General features: G+C 35.8%; 1 protein-coding gene across 3 annotated transcripts in view; it reads left to right on the top strand.

Moving 5' to 3' along the window:
- The window catches only part of LOC135225599 (proline-, glutamic acid- and leucine-rich protein 1-like), a 38,058-nt gene that overhangs the window by 837 nt on the left and 13,656 nt on the right, over nt 1–23,565 (top strand). The window contains exons 1-2 of one of the 3 annotated variants that reach the window (XM_064264892.1): nt 7,366–9,054; nt 15,880–15,945. The exons of 1 other annotated variant lie outside the window; for it this stretch is intronic. In XM_064264892.1, coding sequence (XP_064120962.1) covers nt 8,214–9,054; nt 15,880–15,945 — 907 coding nt within the window. In that variant the 5' untranslated portion in view covers nt 7,366–8,213. Of the gene's footprint in view, nt 1–7,365; nt 9,055–15,879; nt 15,946–23,565 lie in introns of those variants that run through there. One more of the 3 variants, XM_064264893.1, reaches the window with a different exon arrangement.

Here is a 23,565-nt window from a genome sequence, read left to right as displayed (position 1 = left end):
TGGGCCTATTTAATATAAAACTGATCGTTCTTCTGTTCTATGTAGTTAATTATGTACTTGATAATCAGTCGATTCTTGTGGGTTACATTTGAACGATTAACTGTGACTTGCTGTTAATGAAGCGTATTTTTTTTTTTTATTATACCAAGGCCGATTAACGGGTAACCTAATGTTCTTTAACTAGCCCAGTATTGAAGGATACAGGAAACTATATGAAGGGCGTAACTCACTAGCGAAGCCTTAGATTCGCTTTTTGAGGGAGGGAAAGCTATAGAAAAGGAACAATAGATGATATCTAATTTTTATTATAGTGTGGCTGTTACTTGAAATCTGTTCGTATTGAAGAAGTATCATTTGTGAAGTTATTATTATTATTATTATTATTTATTTATTTTTTTTTTTGCTCTATCATAGTCCTCGAATTCGACTGGGTGGTATTTATAGTGTGGGGTTCCGGGTTGCATCCTGCCCCCTTAGGAGTCCATCACTCTTCTTACTATGTGCGCCGTTTCTAGGATTACACTCTTCTGCATGAGTCCTGGAGCTACTTCAGCCTCTAGTTTTTCTAGATTCCTTTTCAGGGATCTTTGGATCGTGCCTAGTGTTCCTATGATTATGGGTACGATTTCCACTGGCATATCCCATATCCTTCTTATTTCTATTTTCAGATCTTGATTCTTATCCATTTTTTCCCTCTCTTTCTCTTCAACTCTAGTGTCCCATAGTATTGCGACATCAATGAGTGATACTTTCTTCTTGACTTTGCCAATCAACGTCACGTCTGGTCTATTTGCACGTATCACCCTATCTGTTCTGATACCATAGTCCCAGAGGATCTTTGTGTGATCGTTTTCTATCACTCCCTCAGGTTGGTGCTCGTACCACTTATTACTGCAAGGTAGCTGATGTTTCTTGCACAGGCTCCAGTGGAGAGCTTTTGCCACTGAATCATGCCTCTTTTTGTACTGGTTCTGTGCAAGTGCCGGGCATTCGCTTGCTATGTGGTTTATGGTTTCATTTTTCGTATTGCACTTCCTACACATGGGAGAGATTTTATTTCCGTCTATCGTTCTTGGAACATATCTAGTTCTTAGGGCCTGATCTTGTGCCGCTGTTATCATTCCTTCAGTTTCCTTCCTTAGTTCTCCCCTCTGTAGCCATTGCCATGTGTCATCGCTGGCTAGTTCTTTAGTCTGTCTCATGTATTGTCCTTGCATTGGTTTGTTGTGCCAGTCCTCTGTTCTGTCTGTCATTCTCCTGTCTCTGTATATTTCTGGGTCTTCGTCTACTTTTATTAGTCCTTCTTCCCATGCACTCTTTAGCCACTCGTCTTCACTGGTTTTCGGATATTGCCCCAGTGCTCTGTTCTCGATGTTGACGCAGTCCTCTATACTTAGTTGTCCTTTCCCTCCTTCCTTTCGTGTTATGTATAGTCTGTCCGTATTTGCTCTTGGGTGTAGTGCTTTGTGTATTGTCGTATGTTTCCTGGTTTTCTGATCTATGCTACGGAGTTCTGCCTTCGTCCATTCCACTATTCCTGCGCTGTATCTGATTACTGGCACTGCCCATGTGTTAATGGCTTTTATCATATTTCCGGCGTTGAGTTTTGACTTGAGTATCGCCTTGAGTCTCTGCATATATTCTTTCCTGATCGTGTCCTTCATCTCTTGGTGTTTTATATCCTCTCCTTCCATTATTCCCAGGCATTTGTATCCTGTCTCATCTATGTGTTGGATGTTGCTCCCATCTTGTAGCTTTATCCCTTCAGTTCTCGTTACTTTGCCTTTTTGTATATTGACTAAGGCGCATTTTTCTATTCCAAACTCCATCCTGATGTCCCCAGATACAATCCTTACAGTCTGGATTAGGGTATCTATTTCCTTGATGCTCTTACCATACAGCTTGATGTCGTCCATGAACATCAGATGGTTGATTCTGTTGCCTCTTTTCTTGAGTTGGTACCCGGTATCCATCTTCTGTAGTACTTTTGTCATGGGGATCAGGGCTACTACGAAGAGTAGTGGGGACAGTGAGTCGCCCTGGAAGATCCCTCTCCTGATATTAACCTCTGCTAGTCTTATTCCAGAGCTTGTAAGTATTGTATTCCAGTTGTGCATTGTATTTTTGAGGAAGCTGCTGGTGTATCCCTCTGCCCCATATATTTTCAGGCATTCTATTAGCCATGTGTGAGGTATCATGTCGAAGGCTTTCTTATAGTCTATCCATGCCATGCTTAGGTTGGTTTTCCTTCTCCTACTGTTCTTCATTACCAATTGTCTATCAGGAGTTGCATGTCTTTTGTGCCCCTACACTTCCTTCTGCAGCCTTTCTGTTGGTGGGGGATGGTGTTTGTCTCCTCTAGGTAATTGTATAGCCTTTCACTGATGATGCCTGTTAGTAACTTCCACATTTTTGGTAGGCAGGTGATAGGCCTGTAGTTACTGGCTATATTTCCCTTACTCTTGTCTTTTTGTACTAATGATGTCCTTCCTGTGGTCATCCATTTGGGTGCATGGTGATTTGAGATACAATGCTGGAGTTGTTCTGCTATTCGTGGGTGTAGGGCCTTGAAGTTTTTGAGCCAGTATCCATGGACTTCATGGATGATATTATTATTATTATTATTATTATTATTATTATTATTATTATTATTATTATTATTATTATTATTATCATTATCATTATCATTATCATTATCATTATCATTATCATTATCATTATCATTATCATTATCATTATCATTATTATTGGAAGGAGATCCTTTTTTGTGAAAATTACTCTTATATTTTTTCTAGTGTAATAATTTTTTTTATCAACCTTCCCGATCGAACCATGGTAATTTTGCAATTGATTGAAGGTGATTTCTTGTTACGTTGTTTTAAAGTAAGTTTATTTGATTATATACTAATATTGAGGCAGAATTTTCTCTTTTTTTTTTTTTATGAAAGATCTGGGGTAGCAATTTGTCTGATTTGAACAAATTCTATGAAGAAAAAAATGGCAGTTTTTTCGGTGAAGTAATCTTTAGTCGAATGTAGTAGATGTGCATAGGTGCAAAATTCGTCAAAAATTCGATAAAAATCAAATAAAAGCTAAGATTTCCTGACGATATTAACCATAAGCAGAGAGATGACTGTTGGTATGGAGAATTATCCAGTGTCGAAACTATAGCCTCTTTCAAAAAGCGTCCTGTATATACGAATAAGGAGAGCAGAGTTGAATTACATTCTTGGCCCTAATCCTCTTAATTAGAAAGTGTTAAGAGATTCAGCGCCATATGAGGCGCGAAAAGGATCTCTTTTTGGCGCGAAATCCCACCATCCCTCTCTCCCTCCCTCCCCCTTATCTACACTTGACCTCCATTACTTCTGTGTCCGTATCTGTGCAACCATTAAGTGACTGATCCGGTTATGATACGCGACGAGAAAGAGAGAGAGAGAGAAAGGAGGGAGGGAAGATTTTAAGAGAAATATTTGCCAGTCGCTGAGATTTCTGAAATTTTTTTATAAGACTAATTGCATTATAGGCCTATTTCCATCACAGACTGAAGACCCCCTGCCCATTGCAGTCATTTTGTGGTCTCAAATTGTTGCTTGGCCCCTCTCCCTAGTTGTCTTACGTAGATTATGGCTCGGTCTTTCTTTCTTTCTGGTCAGGTCTGTCTCATATTGTGGCTTGGTCTCACCTCTGTCTTGGTTCTTCTTCTTGGTTTGGTCTGTCTCACATTGCAGCTTGATTTCTCCTCCCGGTTTAGACTTGTAGATTGTGGCTTGGCCTCTCTCTCTCTCTCTCTCTCTCTCTCTCTCTCTCTCTCTCTCTCATTGTGTCATGGTATATCTTCCACTATATGGTCTGGTTAGTTTGCAGAAGACCGGTGCTAAACTGCTACTTTGTCAAACTCCACAGGTTCCATTTCTCGTAATTGTCTCTCATGTGTCCTGATGTCGAACTTGTGTTTATTATTATTATTATTATTATTATTATTATTATTATTATTATTATTATTATTATTATTATTATTATTCAACGTACTACGTGGCGTCACCTTGCCAAAGTGGGCCCTCTCTCTCTCTCTCTAACTTAATACCAAGCAATCTTTCAGTCTTTACCAACCTCTCTCTCTCTCTCTCTCTCTCTCTCTCTCTCTCTATCATAGTCTATTTTTTATCTTTATAAATACTGTTAAATATAATAATCTTTATTATCACTATCCTCTTTTCAACTTTCTTATACACTTTGAGCCGTAAAGGTCTTTATAGATTTGATACACTTATATACATTCATTCATACGTGATGCATATTTATTAAGGACTTAATTTGACGAAGAGTTAACGGACTATTTAGATTCGTATCAGACGCTACAAAGACGATACAAACACACGGGTCGTTTGCATAAAACATGATGCCAGCTAATACAGAAGTGTCCTTGTCTCTCGTAAATTGAAAGACATAAAAAAAACACACAAAAAATAAATCATGACGTGTTATAAACAACGCCTCCAATATGGCGGACCGGCGGGAGGCAACAAGCCCGCGCAAGAGTTCGCCGACGTAACCCGAGAGCCCTCTTTGACGTTAATCCCTTCAGGGATTAACCATCAATCCTTTGGAGGATTAGCCCTCCAGGTATCTGGCGTCCGATCTACCCCACTGCATCATCATCTGTGTCGCAAAGTTTAGGAACCGGTCACTCATCGGAGAATCTCAAAGGCCTCTTTCACAATTTGTACTATGAGTCTAGAGATCCGTTGAGCATTTAAAATTCTATGTCAGGACCGCTCGGATTTACGGTAATTTAATTTCGCGGTTGAGTCTGCTTTGGAATCTTGTCATGATGAAGATTATGTAATGCTTATTATCTTCCTTATTTTTATGTTCGTTTACTCTCTTACGAGCTTTCTTTCTGTTCCTTACATCGTTGGACTTGTAGAAGCTCCTGAGATTGTCGTCCAATTAGAACTGCAATAGTTCAAGCGGAGATGCAACGCATTACTTCCCTAAAACAATTCATTTACATTTTTATCTATTTATTTCTTTCGTTAATTTATTTATTCTTTTCATGAAACATCTCTTCTTTCTCTATTTCCTATTTCAGTTATTTCTTTTCAAATGAACACTATACATTCTTTGGAAGCTTGAATTTCAAGTCAGTGGCCCCTGTGGTGGGCTTGTTCCATATGAATAGATATTTATCTAATGAATAACAAATGTTAATAATAAACCTATCTTGTATCTAGGAAGATTTCGTATGTAAAGCTTGTTCTTTTTTTAACTCGGATGAGTTTTTTTTTTTTCGCTTAGTGGAGGAAGAGATAATGAAAAGCTTATAGGCCTAGACATGGTCTTTCCAAATTACTATTGTCGGGTAGAAAGTGAAGGATCGTGTTCCTGTAAAATTATTTACGATAAATTTACGCAGCCGAAATTTGAAATTATTATTGTTGGGTAATAGTTATATACAAACAATAATTTACTGGAATTTCCAGTTATCAGAGGCAGCTAAAATTGAATCGTAACTAAATTAGATTCATTGATATTTTTTGTAATTTACGTTAATATGTACAAAATCGTCAAGATTATGAACCCCAGTCAATGTAAATAATAAGAATTTTGGTGGACTATGCAACTAAAACATTTTAAAATAACAAAGTCATCAGATTATATATATATATATAATATATTTATATATATATATATATATATATATATATATATATATATATATATATATATACATATATATGCCGGAAGTGACTAAGGTATGTGCAAGTTTCAGTCTATAAAATGTCACTGTGAAAAATCTGCAAAGATCTTGATTGGTGCCTTTTCAAGTATTAATAGGTTTTTTGGGAAAAAATAAATTTTATTCCTAGAGGGCTGTAGTGTCCTTCCTCATAATCTTTAGAAATTTGTACATGTGTGAGTTCTATTATTATTATTATTATTATTATTATTATTATTATTATTATTATTATTATTATTAATCAACAAATTCATAAATAGAAAAATGTTTAGTTTAGAGTTTATTGCATCTTAGTTAACAGACTCAGCGTCTATAGCTATATACAATCATCAGAATTATCGACAAAACTCTCAGTGGAATTTATGTTTCAACCCCTTAGCCGGGTATAGTGTCATCAGTAGACATTACTTGGAGGTTCTTTGCAATCTCTTTCATTCCTTTTACTGTACCTCCTTTCATATTCCCCTCCTTCCATCTTTGACCTCATCGTTCCCAGTACTTGGCCTTTGCCAAGCCTGAATTCTACATTCAATTCAATTTATGTTTCGAGAGCAGATGCTCATTTCTTCAAAGGAATCTTTTACTGTCTGTGTGGTATCGATGTTTTTATGCATATACAAGGGGGTTAAACGAGTTGTTTATGAGCCCTCTAGTGTAATTGCAAAATATGGCAAAAGCTGTTAAAGAAAAGATATATATATATATATATATATATATATTATATATACATATATATAGGTATAATATATGATTATAATCACTTTAGCACGTGATTCGTTTATTACACATATCCACAGGTGGAAAATAAGAGACAGGGTGTAGGTCCTGAACCAGTTTCGACTTCATTTCCACGCCATTGACTAGGTGATATGTATATAATATTAATGTGTGTATATATGTATGTTATGTATATGTATATATACATGCTTTTTTAATTATTTACACATTACTTATGCTTCTAGAAGCCGCATGTAATCCCCAAGACGCGGACATTCGTCTGCAACGCACCACCACGGGGAAAATAGCTACGCTTAACCTAATCAAATATATTTTAAAGACACGACAAAAAAAATCAGAATAAAATAAAATAAGATAAAATCTTCACATTAACGCGAGTGAACGCCAAGTCCATTTTATTCATCAACTGAAACGCCTCGTCCTTATTCCCATCGGCTCCCCCGCCCCCCTCTGTATCCGTATTACAGCAGCAAACGCCGTCTATAGTATGTGTAATTTTAGCCCCCTCGATCTGAACGCCACCCCCTTAATCTACTCCCCCCCCCCCCCCCCCCCACACACACACGAACGAAACACGGGAATCCTTTTAGCTCTATTTTCCATCCAACCACTTTGGGTCCTGGTGACTCCGGTAATCCACCTTTGAGAAACTACTTAAAATCCAATTATGGTCCTCCCTTCGAAAGGGCCGCAGAAGAACCGCCCGTATTATTGGCGGCGCCCAAGGACGCTGCAAGCCACGCCCACGACAGCGGCGGCACCGTGCCAAGGGGCGGGGTCATATCTGTCGGCGGGCCAATCAGAGGACGCTCGTGACCTAGTGCCACTTTTCCTGCAACCGAACTGGGCATTGGTGTCATGTCGACTAGTACTACAACTGAAAATGTTCGGATATGTTAAAATGGCAATGCTAATACTGACTGATATGCGAAGGAAATAATTAAACAATTGAAGGACACTCCATTACGGTTAAAAGTAATCCGTTAAAACTGACGGTTGGCACCCAAAATGGGCACTACCCATACCCCTTGGGTTTTCAGGACCGCCCACAGCTACCCAATTACCTCTCGATGGCCTCCTCTCCCCGGGGCCAAGATCAGGATAGACTTTTCTCGTGTTTTTGCAAATGATGTGTCTTAACGATCACCAGTCATGACGAATATATCGCATGTGAAAGCTATTCCGTAATGTAGAGATCAGAACGAGATTTACCAAAACATGGCGCAGACAGTCAGGAGTTTCTAGTCTCGTTTACGCCGGAGACCTCGGTAATCTGCAAAAAATAACGCCTGCAAAAGTGAAATGAGGGTAAAAACCGTCGGAGACAGCGCGTACGTGACTGGAAACGGAATTTAAAAGCATTAGCAGGAAACGCCTTGAGTTTCTTTTATGCCCATGTGATCATTTTAGAGGCGCTTAGGCCAAGTGGCTTCCACAGTCATGCCAAAACTTTAGGCCAATAGAGACATGTGGAGGGGAAAACTGCTTAGCTGCGCCATCATTGGTGAATGGTTCTTCAATTTATTAGAAATACGCACGGCCTAGAGACCTCATGTTGATGCGCACAAGTGAATGTTTCTCAAAAGTGATATGACGCCTCTGAGGATCTCGAAAACTAGACCGTGTTACTGACTCTGGAGGTTCCGAGTGATTTGAAAACACCTCGACCGCTTATTTAGAAAACCTAATTATTGAATGATTTAGCAATCCCGTGCCATTATCATCGAGCAGGATGTCCAGGTCCTTCCTAATTCGAGACCTGCTTTGGGGCCACAAGCGTCCGGTAGACACCGATAGCCAGCAAGAGCAAGTAGGCCTAGACCTCACGATCAACCGGTGCAATTCTTCGACCTCCTCCGATGTAGCCGCCCGACGAGAACATTTCCCTCTCTCCCATGAACCTCGAAATTCGCTTGACGAAGGGCGTCCCAACTTCCAGGTCATTCGCAACCTCTCTGATAACTTCCTGCCGGAAGGCCACGCCTTCAGGAGAGACGCGGAATCTTCCGCAGGGGACGATCAGCACCGGCCGTGTTCGTGTCAGCCGGAATCGGACGAAGACAGCCGTACCTCGGGTAGAGAGAAGGATGCGACTAAAGCCGATTTCTTTAGTGCCACGTCCGACTACGAGCGGCTTTCTTTGCCCATGCCAAAGGCTCTGGCGAAGATGCCCCCGGTTCTACCGACAACGGCGGCTACCGCCGCCGCCGCTGCTGCCGTAGCTTTTCTCCAGACGAAGGCGTCTACATCGTCGCCGCTTCGATCAGACAAACCTCCAACTCACCCTCCTCCTCCTCCTCCCCCGCCCCTCATACCAAACGTCTCCTGCGCCTCTTTCAGCGGCGGAGGAGGAAGCGCCCGTCCGGCCCTTCGCTCCCCTTCGGATAAGACCTACGGGTGCCCACTCGTGGACGACCACAGGCGGTTCCTGCCCCTTCACATGCGAAGTGGAGGGAGACCGGTGTACAGTCCGATACCCTCCTTCATGGCGGCCTTGCCCCGCCATCACCCACACCACCATTACCTCTGGGCAGCTCAGTATTCGTCGCTGCTTTCGTCGCTCCCTTTGCAGGGTATGTATGTATGCCTGGGTCAGGCACAGGTCAATCAAAGACACAGGTCAAACCGTCAAAGTGTCCAAAAAGTGTTTTTAGTCGGTATCTTGGGCATAACTGCACTCCTGTCGAGAAACGCAACCTCTAGACTTATGTGTGGGATTTCATGGCAGAAGTTTGCTATTTATTCCAGTTTCGTTCCATGTTGAAAGTACCTGGAAATTAACGTAATTTCTTGGAAATTAACGCAATTACCTGGAAATTAACGTAATTACCTGGAAATTAACGTAATTACCTGGAAATTAACGTAATTACCTGGAAATTAACGTATTTACCTGGAAATTAACGTAATTACCTGGAAATTTTCGTTATTGGAAATTAATGTAATAACCTGGAAATTAACGTAATTACCTGGAAATTTTCGTTATTGGAAATTAATGTAAAAACCTGGAAATTATCATAATTACCGGAAATTAACGTAATTACTTGGAAATTAGCCGAATTATCTGGAAATTCACGTAAATACCAGGAAATTAACGTAATTACATGGAAATTAACGTGATTACTTGGAAATTAACGTGATTACTTGGAAATTATCGTAATTACCTGGAAATTAACGTAATTACCTGTAAATTAACGTATTTACCTGAAAATTAGCGTAATTACCTGGAAATTTTCGTTAATGGAAATTTTCGTTAATGGAAATTAATGTAATAACCTTGAAATTAACGTAATTACCTGAAAATTAACGTAATTACTTGAAAATTAACGTGATTACCTGTAAATTAACGTAATTACCTAGAAATTAACGCAATTACCTGTAAATTAACGTTATTGCCTGGAGATTAACGTAATTACTTGGAAATTGACGTAGTTGCCTGTAAATTAACGTAATTACCAAGAAATTAACGCAATTACCTGTAAATTAACTTTATTGCCTGGAAATTAATGTATTTACCTGGAAATTAGCGTAATTATCTGGAAATTAACGTAATTACTTGGAAATTAACGTGATTACCTGGAAATTAACGTAGTTACCAGTAAATTAACGTAATTACCTGGAAATTAACGCAATTACTTGGAAATTAATGTGATTACCTGTAAATTAACGTATTTGTCTGGAAATTAACGTAATTACTTGGAAATTAATGTAGTCACCAGTAAATTAACGTAATTACCTGGAAATTAACGCAATTATTTGGAAATTAATGTGATTACCTGTAAATTTACGTTATTACCTGGAAATTAATGTGATTACCTGTAAATTAACGTAATTATCTGGAAATTAACGTGATTACCTGGAAATTTACGTAATTACTTGGAAATTAATGTAATTACCTGGAAATTAACTTAGTTACCAGTAAATTAACGTAATTACCTGGAAATTAACGCAATTACTTCGAAATTAATGTGATTACCAGGAAATTTACGTAATTATCTGGAAATTAACGTAATGACCTGGAAATTAACATATGTACCTGGAAATTAACGTAATTATCTGGAAATTAACGTAATTATCTGGAAATTAACGCAATTACCTGGAAATTAACGTAATGACCTGGAAATTAGCATAATTAATCTCGGAAAATTAACGTAATTATCTGGACAAATTAACGTAATTAAGCTGCGGGAAATTAAACGTAATTATCTGGAAATTAACACAATTACCTGGAAATTAACGCAATTACCTGGAAATTAACATAGCCAGATGTTGTAAAGGGATTTTTTTTGTGACGAAAAATATTTCTTAGGGAGAAATGATTCTTCAGTCCAATAAATCAGTGTAGAGTAACATATATATAAATACCAAAATGTCCCTCTCATCCTGTGGTATGTTTATTATAATATTGTTATTTTGTTGAGAAATTCACACTCTCGTGAAAAACAAATTATTAAAAATACCACATATTAAAATATAATTCTATGTAAAAAACAAAAGAATTATGAACACATCATCAGTGTCGACGTTAAAATGTAAAGTGTGAAGGTAGTTTCCTCATGAAGAGCATCTACTAAAAGGTGGGTAGTGCCAGAAAATAACAGGCCATCATCGAAGTGCTCGTGCGAGTGTGATGTCATTACCAACTCAACAGGCAGTTGCGCCAACCTCCTTGATCTCCGAACCTGCCAAATTGCTCCTGCTTGCACTGCATAGGTGCCATAGTCGGAAACATCCACAGGGACGTCGGCTATCTGGAGAAAGAGAGAGAGAGAGAGAGAGAGAGAGAGAGAGAGAGAGAGAGAGAGAGGAAGCAGAGCATCAGGGTTTCACACGGTCAACGTCAGTTTTGAAATGAAAATTTTTTTTAACTACTGTTTGGCAATGAAACTGTTGATAAAAAGGTTGCCATTTGTAAACGACTTGTGATCTTCAAAAGGTATTCCCATGTTTATAGCAGCGCATTCAACTAATCTTCTCACGTGAGAATTGTCGCTTTTATGAAAATTCGTGCACCATCCCAATTCATTCTGAGGTCTAAATTAAAACTACGAGCCACCAAAGCGCTGCCGTTTGCATGAAACCACAGGCCTTTTTGTATTAGTATTATTTTTCCCACCACTCACAACAAGTTAAAAGAAATGTAATTATGAGTTTTGTTTTAAGGGCCCTTCATATATGCGACCCCGCATTTCTAGACGGAGAACTCGAACATGTCGTAGACAGCTAAAAAGTTTTATATTGGTCAAGATAGTAAGGGAATGAATGACAAGAAATGAGTATCATTGCCCTTCGACGATGAAATCTCAATAAATACCGAAAGGATATAGAAATTGTTCATACCTAAAACACTTTGGCAAAAGCCCTTACAAAGAACAATAACAGTACCGAGAGAAATAACGGTGTTTACAAGGTTCCATGTCATGATTGCAATGATTGTCACTACGGGGAAAGTGGTAAGGGATTAGAGGTAAGATTAAGGGAACACATAAGGGCCTATGATCTTCATGCACAGGGCAATTTAGACCACAGAGTTAATTGGAATGGTGCACGAATTATTCATAAAATCGACGATTCTCACGTGAGAAGATTAGTTGAAGGCGCTGCTATAGACATGGGAATATCTTTTGAAGATCACAAGTCGTTTACAAATGAAGACCCTTTTATCAACAGTTTCATTGCCAAACAGTAGTTAAAATATTTTCATTTCAAAACTGACGTTGACCGTGTGAAACCCTGATGCTCTAAGCGTCCTCTTCAAGGCCCCCCCTCCCCCCATCTCTCTCTCTCTCTCTCTCTCTCTCTCTCTCTCTCTCTCTCTCTCTATCTTCTCTCTCTCTCTCTCTCTCTCTCTCTCTCTCTCTCTCTCTCTCTCTCCAGATAGCCGACGTCCCTGTGGATGTTTCCGACTTTGGCACCTATACTGTGCAAGCAGGAGCAACTTGGCAGGTTCGGAGATCAAGGAAGCTGTCGCAACTTACCTGTTGAGTTTTGGAATTATACATCACACTCGAACCAGTATTTCGATGATGGGCTGTTAATTTCTGCCCCCCGCCCACCTTTTTAGTAGATTTTCTTCAGGAGGAAACTACCCTCTCACTTTACATTTTAACGTTTACACTGATGATGTGTTCGTAAGTCTGTTTTTTTACATAACAATATATTTTAATAATTCATAATTGTTGATTTTTTTAACAAATTGTTATTTTGTTTATTGATTTAATTGTTCGTTATATCTATCGATTCACTTAATCTCGGTCTATTCGCTAATAGTTTGATCAGGACAGTTGAATTTTGCTCTCACTCTAAAAGCAAATCTGAGTGATTCATTCCTCTCTTCATCAAACTCTTCCCAGTTATTTACATCAACCCAATTTTCGTCATTTGTGTCCTCGTCTTCTTCAGGGAGCATAACCATATCGTCCTCGTCTTCGTCAGGAGATTCCGCTTCCAGGTCTTCATTCACGACGATAAAAGAATTGTTTTCATCGGATGTGGAAGGAGCGGCAGACGGTTCATCGTTTTCACTAGAATCATCTTCCGATTCCAAAGGCAATCCAAAAAAGTATTCTAAGATTTCCTCTTCGTTTTCAAGAAACTTTCGGTGTCGGAGAGACATGATTAACTCAGCAATGCGTTCGTTACTAAACGATTACAACTCAGCGAAACAAGAAGTCTGCCCAGTGTATGGTCATTTGGGTACCCGGGTTTATAGGGGTATGGTATTTGATTAGCGGCTTATAGCGACTGAGAGGATTGTCAACCCTGAATATCTCGAAACAAACAGCAAATATGGCTGGTTTCCCCATGATTTTACGCCGAATAACATCGCCATACCTGCTATTCATTTAGCCAGTTTTTCTAAGGGGAAAATTGACATATAAAACACGTTTTTTTTTCACGAAAATAAAATTTCTTGAAAGATATAAAACCAAGTGTTATTCTCGGATGCTTACAAGAAGGTAACATTATTAGTTTGCCTCCTAAAGCAATTATAAAATGTGCCGGCTGAGAGCCGGGCTTCGAGCGCTAAGGGTTAATTTTAATTATTTATTTAATTGTTCGTTATATCTATTGATTTACTTAATCTCGGTCTATTCGCTAATTTTCGCGAAATCATTCATTTATTTCTCTTAAGTGAGAATGGTGTTGACCAGCGAAATGAAATCTCTCATTAATAATAATAACAGAACGAAAAATGAATTAAGTCTCTCCGTTTAATACCTCAAAAATAAATAAAGGAGACATCCAGATAAAAATGTTTGCAAATATGATTGTATAGATAGCTTATACTATATCTAAAAAAAATTATATGGAATGCCGAGCTAGAAGTTACAATGTATAATGTTTATTAGGGAAAATAGTAGATATAAAAAGAGAGAAAGAGAGATCCACCGATAGACAGTTGGATTGCTAGATAGAATAAAAGAAAAGAATAAGAGAAAAAAGGAGATGAGAGAATTGCAAATAAACAAGCATAATTTTCACAGGACTTGACCCCAAAAATGTTAGAAAAATTAAGAAATTGAATCTGTTCTACTAGTGACGTGTATATATAGCTTCTTGCGATTAAAGATATATGTAATTCGCGTAATTATATGAAATTGCACATGAATAAGGATTTGGATTAGAATTTTAAATCAAACTAAAAAATCTATACTAACATTTCTAAGGCGTTTTGGAGATCAGAATTGGTGCACCGGCTCAAAATATTGTTAATACTGTCTTGTGTCGATTGTATGAGCCCAAGTTATACAATACTGCATATAAACCATTTAAATTTATGAGAGCTATTTTAAATTTTGTAATCCCTTCACCGAAAACATTTTTATTTACGTGAATAATTATTCGGGATTTACGCGTGGAGAAAGCTTTTTATTTTGTTTATATTTTTAAAGAAAATCCGTTTGTAAAAACTAAATAAATAAAAATATAAAGAAATTATTTCTCAACTCGATAATACAGTCGGACTGGTCAGGCGCAAAATTTCGACTCTGAAGTGGAATCTCATTTTTAAAGAAAATATATATAGATATTCCTTTTGTCGAAATACGGCCGGATTTTCACAAGTACAAAATCAGTGAGCAATAAATCCTGAAAAGTAATGGATATTTTACTAATTACTTTTGACTTATTACATTGTAATACTGAAAAAGTCTTAACTATTACGTTCCTAGCAAAGATGATCTATACTATGAGTTCATTTCTCAACCTAGACCATAGAATTGTATTACAAGGGACAAGTACAGAGATAAATATTTATTAATAAATTGACATTCGTGTTCTCTCTCCATTTATGTTGGCAAATCCATTGAGAAGACGAGGAAGAATTTGTCAACAATAAAAGTAACCGATTCTCCATTTTAACTATATAGACATTGTGCTATATTATAGTTTTCACATTCATTTAGAAGTTATTCGATTATAATTAACTTTTTTTTTCTGTTTTTTTTTAATTGTTTTTTTTAGAATTTAAGATATCCAAGTCCCCCCGTTTATCAAAATCTCTGTTAGCATACGAGTCAATTCTAACCGTATGAAACAGTTAAATTAAACTCACGCCGAATTTGACAACGACATCGAAACTGAGTAATAAAAATAATTCATTTACAGAAATAAGAAAATGATGTAATTTGTGATAGTTAACTTCCATTAATATCTATAGTATATAAGAGTTTGTCACGGAATTGTAAGTCAGCGTCGGTGACTGAACCATTAAAAAAAAAAGTTGACATATTGATAATTACGAACGCTGATAAATAATTGAACGAAAGATTATTTATATAATTATTATTTACTCAAATGATTCCGCTTGTCGACAAGTCACTTATTTGTAAATACAAGTCCGAAGCCTTATTCAGTGCTGTAGTGCCGTCAGTGCACCTCATGCGATGCCCTGTAGGCATTACATGAGGTTCTTTGCATCGTCCATTCTGTCCCTAGCCGCAACCCCTTTTATTCCTTTTACCGTACCTCCTTTCATATTCTCATTCCTCCAACTCCTGACAAGTGTTTCCCAGTGCAACTGCTTTGAGGTTTTCCTCCTGTTACACCTTTCAAACTTTTTTATTGTCAATTTCCGTTTCAGCGCTAAATGGCCTCGTAGGTCCCAGCGCTTGATTTTTGGCCTAAATTCTATATTCAATTAAATTCAATAGCGATTAGTTCCAGTGATGTCGGTTGGAGATATTTACTGGCAGGATTAATCGAAAAATATTTAATCATTAACAACAACTGAATGCAGGTAGCTCAGATGACCAAACTTTGCCGTAACTTTATAGTGTTATTTAGAAAATTACTTATCCTGATTAAGTGAGAGAAATCCATATATACTTGTATCGTCATGAGAATTTATTATTGCCAAGTCCCAACTAATATTTCTATCTCTCGTTCCTTTCATTTAGCGGCTGTTCGTAATTCCACAATCATCTCCCCTTTGCGAAATGGAAGACACGGAAGGAAATATCATAGTACGCATTTTGTTATTACTGTTATATAAATTGCAATATTAGTTTTAATTTAAATAGATAGAAACTGAAGACATTTTTTTTTATCAATAATCTTTAGCAATCTTGATTAAAAATTATATCAGAATTATTGAAGATATGTATTTGACTCTTATTGATACTTATGATTCATTTTTTAATTTTGAAGAAATTTTTGGTTCTTAATAATACTTATGATTAATTGATTATTTTTGAAGATATATATTTGCTCTCAATAATACATATAATTCTTTTATTACTTTTGAAGTATATAATATATATATATATATATATATATATATATATATATATATATATTATATATATATTATTTGGCTCTTATTAAAATTTATGATTCATTTATTGTTTTTGAAGATATATGTTTGGCTCTTAATAATACTTATAATTCATTGATTATTTTTGAAGATATATACTTGGCTCTTAATCATACTTATTTTTTTCTTATTTTTGAAGATATATATTTAGCTCTTAATAATACTTATGATTCACTGATTATTTTTGAAGATATATATTTGGCTCTTAGTAAGGTATGAATAAGTATAATTACGCAAGTTATTCACTGAATAATTCATTCATTAAAATAAAAACAATCTCTTAAATTTAGTAAGCGTTCCGATATATATATACTTAGTCTGTGAACATTGATTTAGTTAGTGAAATGATAATGATAACATTTTCATTTGTACAGGCGGAAGATGCCATTTGTAATGGAATGGAATGCAGTATAGAATTCATTCCAAAGGCCAAGTTACTGGGAACTATGAGGTCATTCAGCGCCGTAACGGAAAATAAGAGTAGAAAGGCTTGAAAGGTGTAACGTGAGGTGCAACAATTCTTAGGAGAGGCTGTGTAGCAAAATGGAAGAAAGAGAATATGAAAGGAGGTACAGTAAAAGGAATGAAAGGGGTTGTAGCCTGGGGGCCGAAGGACCGCTGCAATGAACCTCAAGTAATGCCTACAGTCCACCGCGTGAGGTGCACGGACGGCAATACTCTCCTACGGGGACCATTGTTAATTATCTATTTCGATAAATAAAAACACACCATTTTGTTTTTCGATTTTACGCACAGAATCAGCTCTGTAAAAATGTCGTTTTACCACCAGACGAAACTAGTAAAATCATTCATTTTACCGGTATTAATCACTACTGTAAATATATAAAATTACCGAAAATATAACTCATTTGAAATATACCATTTTACCGATATGACCCGTTTGTGTTTAATCTGCCTCTTGTATAGAAGTATAGAAAGAAAGACGCCACCATTTTAAATCTCTTGTTTTAAACCTGCAATTATCGATAGAAATTAGCACATTAAATCTGCCAATATCTCTCCAGACATTTAAACCTCAAATCCGCCATTTTATCGGAGAAAATTTTTCTGAGAGAAGGGAAATTATCAATCCGCCATTTTCTCTAACGAAAACCGCCATCTTGGGGGAAAAAAAAAAGGAGCGGCATATCTTTTCCATGGGCCTAAACCAAAAGAAATAAACTTTTTTTGACGTACAAATTGTATGTCTCATATTTTATTCTTATCTGGGAAAGTGATATGTACTAAGTCTCCTTAGTATATAAATTTTTTTGACGTTAAAATGAAGTATATTTTATTTTGATAAGACGTAATTAACTTAGAATCTCATTTTCAATAAAATTCCAAAATTGGGAACTCAAAGTAAATATTAACGAGAAATCCCCATAAGTTAACCCTGTTAACAAATAACCTTTCTGACGAGAAAATTAAGTATATTTTATTTGAATGAAATATACTTAACTTAGAGCGCTCACTGTCAATAAAGTTCAATAATGGGAACATATATACTTAAAGGCTGCCAACCTTCCCGAATTTTATATAGCTTCTGTAACAAATATAATCATATTTATTTATTTCGTAATTTCGATATTATTATTATTATTATTATTATTATTATTATTATTATTATTATTATTATTATTATTATTATTATTATTATTATTATTATTATTATTATTATTATTCAGTAGAAAGAAGTAACAGAAGGTAATGGAAAAAACAGAAAAAAGAGATCACGTATAACAAAATAAAAAAAATAATTAACACATTGATAAATAAGAATAACAAATTTAAGTAAATTAATAATATACAAGAACAGTACTAGGGCAGAAATGCATCGCATCTTCGCTTGAATTTATAATGGGAATCAACTAATTTTATGAAAACCACGAACTGAAAGACATAAATGTACAGGAATATATTAAAAAACAAGGCGTGATCCGACCTTCAGCTTACTCGGGGTGCGTATGTGTTAAAATCTGCGGTCAAATAGAGCGTTGTATCACCAGCGGAAATTATGATAAATGCGCTATATTTTATTAGAAATAATTGTTCTGTACTGTTTAACATGCACGTTATTTATTTTTCTTTTCATTCTAATAAATAAATCATAAATATCACATCCTAAAATTCCTGTATATTTAACTCGACGCAAAACACCTTTTTCAGATCTTTTTAGGCTTTTCCATAGACCTTTCCTACCCCGCCCCCCAGAAACAACAACAACAAGCTATTTTATAGGCTTACTCCCCGAGTAACCGAATGATAATGGGAAAACGAGAGACAGAAGCTTTAGGACTCGCCGCTTGAAAGAAATAAGGTTATATTTTAGAAAACGTGAAAAGAGGTGGATTGAACCACTGGTTCCATGCAACGTAAAAACACCATACAAACAACCAAACAAACAGAAGAAGAAGTCGATAAGTCGATGATAATTGGTTCCTTGTTTATCAATAATCGATTTAGAAAAAATAGGCAAAGAAATAATAGACAGGTCTTCTGTTTATTAACTTTTGTCAAAAACTTGAATCCATTTTTCAATCATTCCTGAACTACAAAATATATTTACAACAGTGTTACCGCCTTCTACGAGGATTTTAGACTTATGGTAACTAATTTATACAAGATCGGTATGATCTAAATAAAGTATTTCACTTTAATCCTGTGATTAGATAGTATATAACAAATTACCCATCCTGTCTTGTACTATCATAAATATACAACATGCAACGAGACTTATTTTTAAGGTAAATAATGGTTTCTGAGTGTAAAACAGATTATATCTCTTCTAATATAATTGTAAATCTTCACCTTTTAAAATTTAACTTCAATCCCGTATTGGTGATTCCTAATATATTAAAATATATTAAATAATTCCACGTTCTTTACACTCATTTTGAAAGATATCTCCATCGAAATTATTGCTGATTATCGATGGTTCTTATAATTTTTTTCTTGTGTCATTATCGAGATGATATCAAAGCTTCGTATGATATGATGAAAAGTCTATTAGCCTTATCAAGTTTATTTTCTCCATAGTTTATTTTGTTATTTATTTATTATTATTATTATTGTTTTTTTTTTTTTTTTTTTTTTTTTTTTTTTTTTTTTTTTTTTTTGCTCTATCACAGTCCTCCAATTCGACTGGGTGGTATTTATAGTGTGGGGTTCCGGGTTGCATCCTGCCTCCTTAGGAGTCCATCACTTTCTTACTATGTGTGCCGTTTCTAGGATCACACTCTTCTGCATGAGACCTGGAGCTACTTCAGCCTCTAGTTTTTCTAGATTCCTTTTCAGGGATCTTGGGATCGTGCCTAGTTGCTCCTATGATTATGGGTACGATTTCCACTGGCATATCCATATCCTTCTTATTTCTATTTTCAGATCTTGATACTTATCCATTTTTTCCATTTTTTCCCTCTCTTTCTCTTCAACTCTGGTGTCCCATGGTATTGCGACATCAATGAGTGATACTTTCTTCTTGACTTTGTCAATCAACGTCACGTCTGGTCTAATTTGCACGTATCACCCTATCCGTTCTGATACCATAGTCCCAGAGGATCTTTGCCTGATCGTTTTCTATCACTCCCTCAGGTTGGTGCTCGTACCACTTATTACTGCAAGGTAGCTGATGTTTTCTTGCACAGGCTCCAGTGGAGGGCTTTTGCCACTGAATCATGCCTCTTTTTGTACTGGTTCTGTGCAAGTGCCGGGCATTCACTTGCTATGTGGTTTATGGTTTCATTTTCGTATTGCACTTCCTACATATGGGAGAGATGTTATTTCCGTCTATCGTACTTTGAACATATCTGGTTAGGGCCTGATCTTGTTTGCGCTGTTATCATTCCTTCAGTTTCCTTCTTTAGCTCTCCCCTCTGTAGCCATTGCCAATTGTCATCGCTGGCTAGTTCTTTAGTCTGTCTCATGTATTGTCCGTGCATGGTTTGTTGTGCCAGTCCTCTGTTCTTTCTGTCTTTCTCCTGTCTCTGTATATTTCTGGTCTTCGTCTACTTTTATTAATCCTTCTTCCCATGCACTCTTTAGCCACTCGTCTTCACTGGTTTTCAGATATTGCCCCAGTGCTCTGTTTTCAATGTTGACGCAGTCCTCTATACTTAGTAGTCCTCTCCCTCCATCCTTTCGTGTTATGTATAGTCTGTCCGTATTTGCTCTTGGGTGTAGTGCTTTGTGTATTGTCATTTGTTTCCTGGTTTTCTGATCTATGCTGCGGAGTTCTGCCTTCGTCCATTCCACTATTCCTGCGCTGTATCTGATTACTGGCACTGCCCATGTGTTTATGGCTTTTATCATATTTCCGGCGTTGAGTTTTGACTTGAGTATCGCCTTGAGTCTCTGCATATATTCTTTCCTGATCGTTGTCCTTCATCTCTTGGTGTTTTATATCTCCTCCTTCATTATTCCAGGTATTTGATCCTGTCTCATCTATGTGTTTGATGTTGCTCCATCTGGTACTTTATCCCTTCAGTTCTCGTTACTTTGCCTTTTTGTATGTTGACTAAGGCGCATTTTTCTATTCCAAACTCCATTCTGATGTCCCCAGATACAATCCTTACAGTCTGGATTAGGGTATCTATTTCCTTGATGCTCTTATTATTATTATTATTATTATTATTATTATTATTATTATTATTATTATTATTATTATTATTATTATTATTATATTGGCTAGATCACAGTTTGGATAATTCCACAGTTACATTTTTTTCACGAAATTTCAGACGTCCACCATCGGTCCAATTTTCGGTGGTCTTCGTGTAACAGTCCTTTCAATTTAAACTCGAATCCATGTTTAATTAAGTGAGCAGGTAGAAAAACATATTGGTTTAGTACGCAAAAACTCAACTCGAGATATATTGAAGAAAAAATTAAATTTTTGCGCGCCTTAGGTTTGATTCAACATTTGTGCACATATATATATTTTTTTTTTCTTTTTATTGGGAGATGAAGAGGGGTGTTCATTTTTGGGGGAGGTAGACGTTATATGCCCTTGCAGGATGCCTTGTGGTGACGTGGGCATGATCTCTGGGATTTTTTCTCTTTCGTGGTCCTACTGTGGCATCAGTTTCGAAATCGTATCTTTGAAAATGCGGAAGATATTCGAAAGTCAAATCTCGGGAAAAAGGAAATGAAACCTACAGTAAAAATATGAGTAGTGACAATATAATAATGAGTTATAGTATTGTGTTTACTATATAATATGGCGCTGCAATGACATTGGTTAGTGACGTCGAAGAGATATAATAAGTTGTTATCATCATTATTACCAAAACAAACTCTATAAGCGAAATACTGTTCCTGAAATGATGAAAGTACAACTTATCGAAACGAACGAGCCCCGTAAATACCATCGGGAGTGTATACTTTCAAAGCCATCGGGTTCCGCACTTTTGTTGACATTCCCCTGTCATGTCCGCGTTGTCATAGCAAGCTTAGCTATCTCCCCCCGAGGCTAGGGGGGGTTAGGGGTGGGGTAGACATTCGCCACAAGACGTTGACAACAACGAGACCTCAAAGAAATCTGCTAGTCTCATTTATCATTTTATCTCGCGCTGTTGTGATGGCGGGGACGTGTTTTTCATGTTTGCGTCAACGTCTTATTTGTTTTGTTTTGTTTTTTTTCCAAAGCGCGGGGTCAGTAGTATAGCTCCGTCCACGCGGGGAGTTCGGTTTTGATATTGAGTTACTACTTCTTTTTCCTCTCTCTTTGTCACTCCTCATTTTGAATTAGGTTACGATTTACCCCTTCATAAGGCTCTTATAAGACTACTGACTGAGAAACTGTAAGACCTAATAATAAAATATTAAAATAATTTATTCTCTTAAGATATAACGTACAGGGTGTCCATAAAGCCCCAGTACCATTACAAGTATTTATTTATTGTAATGGTACTGGGACTTTATGGACATCCTGTACGTTATATATTTATGGAATAAATTATTTTGATGTTTTACGAACTCGGCAAAGTCGACAGAATTGCTTCAAGACTTCCATTTTGAGACAATTTCGCAAAATGAAAGAGAGAGAGAGAGAGAGAGAAAAAAAAGATTTAGATAATTATATTTCAATTGTTTTTTCTACATGCGAATTGTTTCATTTTTGTTAGCATCTATTAAAGTATGTATGTATGTACGTATGTATGTAGGTATTTCAGATTTAATTAATTAGCTTTCCAAGGTTTTAGATATTTTCAGATTGGCGCCTTTTTTACATTTTTTAATGTATGTAGCCTATGTATGTATGTATATATGTGTATCCATGTACTCGTATATATGTACGCATTTCAGATTTTATCAATTAGCTTTCCAAATTGTTTATGTTTTCAGACTGGTTCATTTTTTCAGTATGTATGTATGTCAAGGAAATCCTCGTCCCCCAACCGCCACCCGCCCCCCCCCCCCCCCCCGCCCCAACCAACCCCTCAAATATATATACAAGCTGAGTGAGAGAGATCGTTCCTCTCAGATTGCTTTGAGATCTGCAACTCTCAGCTGCTCAGAGGGCGTGAAAGCGAGAGATAAGGAGGATAAAGAAAGACCTTCTCGAAAGATGGAGGAGTTACACCGATAAGATAATTTCGGGTCTGAATATGAAAAAGAGTCGTCAGCAAAAATTAACTCGATTTTCGCGACCCAGTCTTTCGGGGAAGGAGTATTTTCGAGTTATCGAGTTTATTTTATTTAATATTTTTATTTTATTTATTTATTTTATTATTCATTCATTTTATTAATGTATTCATATATTTTTATTTGTTTTTATTTATCTTATATTTATTTATTTATATATTTTTTATTTATTTTTATTTACTCCATTTTTTATTTATTTATTATTTTTTTTATTATCTATTTATTTATTTATTTATTTATTTATTTATTTATTTTGTTTATTTGTAATTATTTATTTTATTCTGTTTATTTTTTATTTATTTAATCATTTATTTATTTATTTATTTATTTATTATTTTATTTTTATTTTTATTTGATTATTTATTTATCTATTTTACTTATTTTTCATTCATTCATTTATTTACTTATTATTTATTTATTGATTGATTTATTTATTTATTTACATATTTATTAATTTATTTTTTATTTATTTATTTATATAATAATTCATTTATTTATTTACTTTAATTTAATTATTATTTTTATTTATTTACTTATGTATTTATTTATTTATTTATTTATATAATAACTTATTTATTCATTTATTTACTTATTTAATTTATTTAATTATTTATGTATATATTTA

This window comes from Macrobrachium nipponense, chromosome 13 (genome assembly GCF_015104395.2).
Source record: "Macrobrachium nipponense isolate FS-2020 chromosome 13, ASM1510439v2, whole genome shotgun sequence".
Classification (NCBI taxonomy): Eukaryota; Metazoa; Arthropoda; class Malacostraca; order Decapoda; family Palaemonidae; genus Macrobrachium; species Macrobrachium nipponense.
This window is presented reverse-complemented; position numbering and strand designations above follow the sequence as displayed.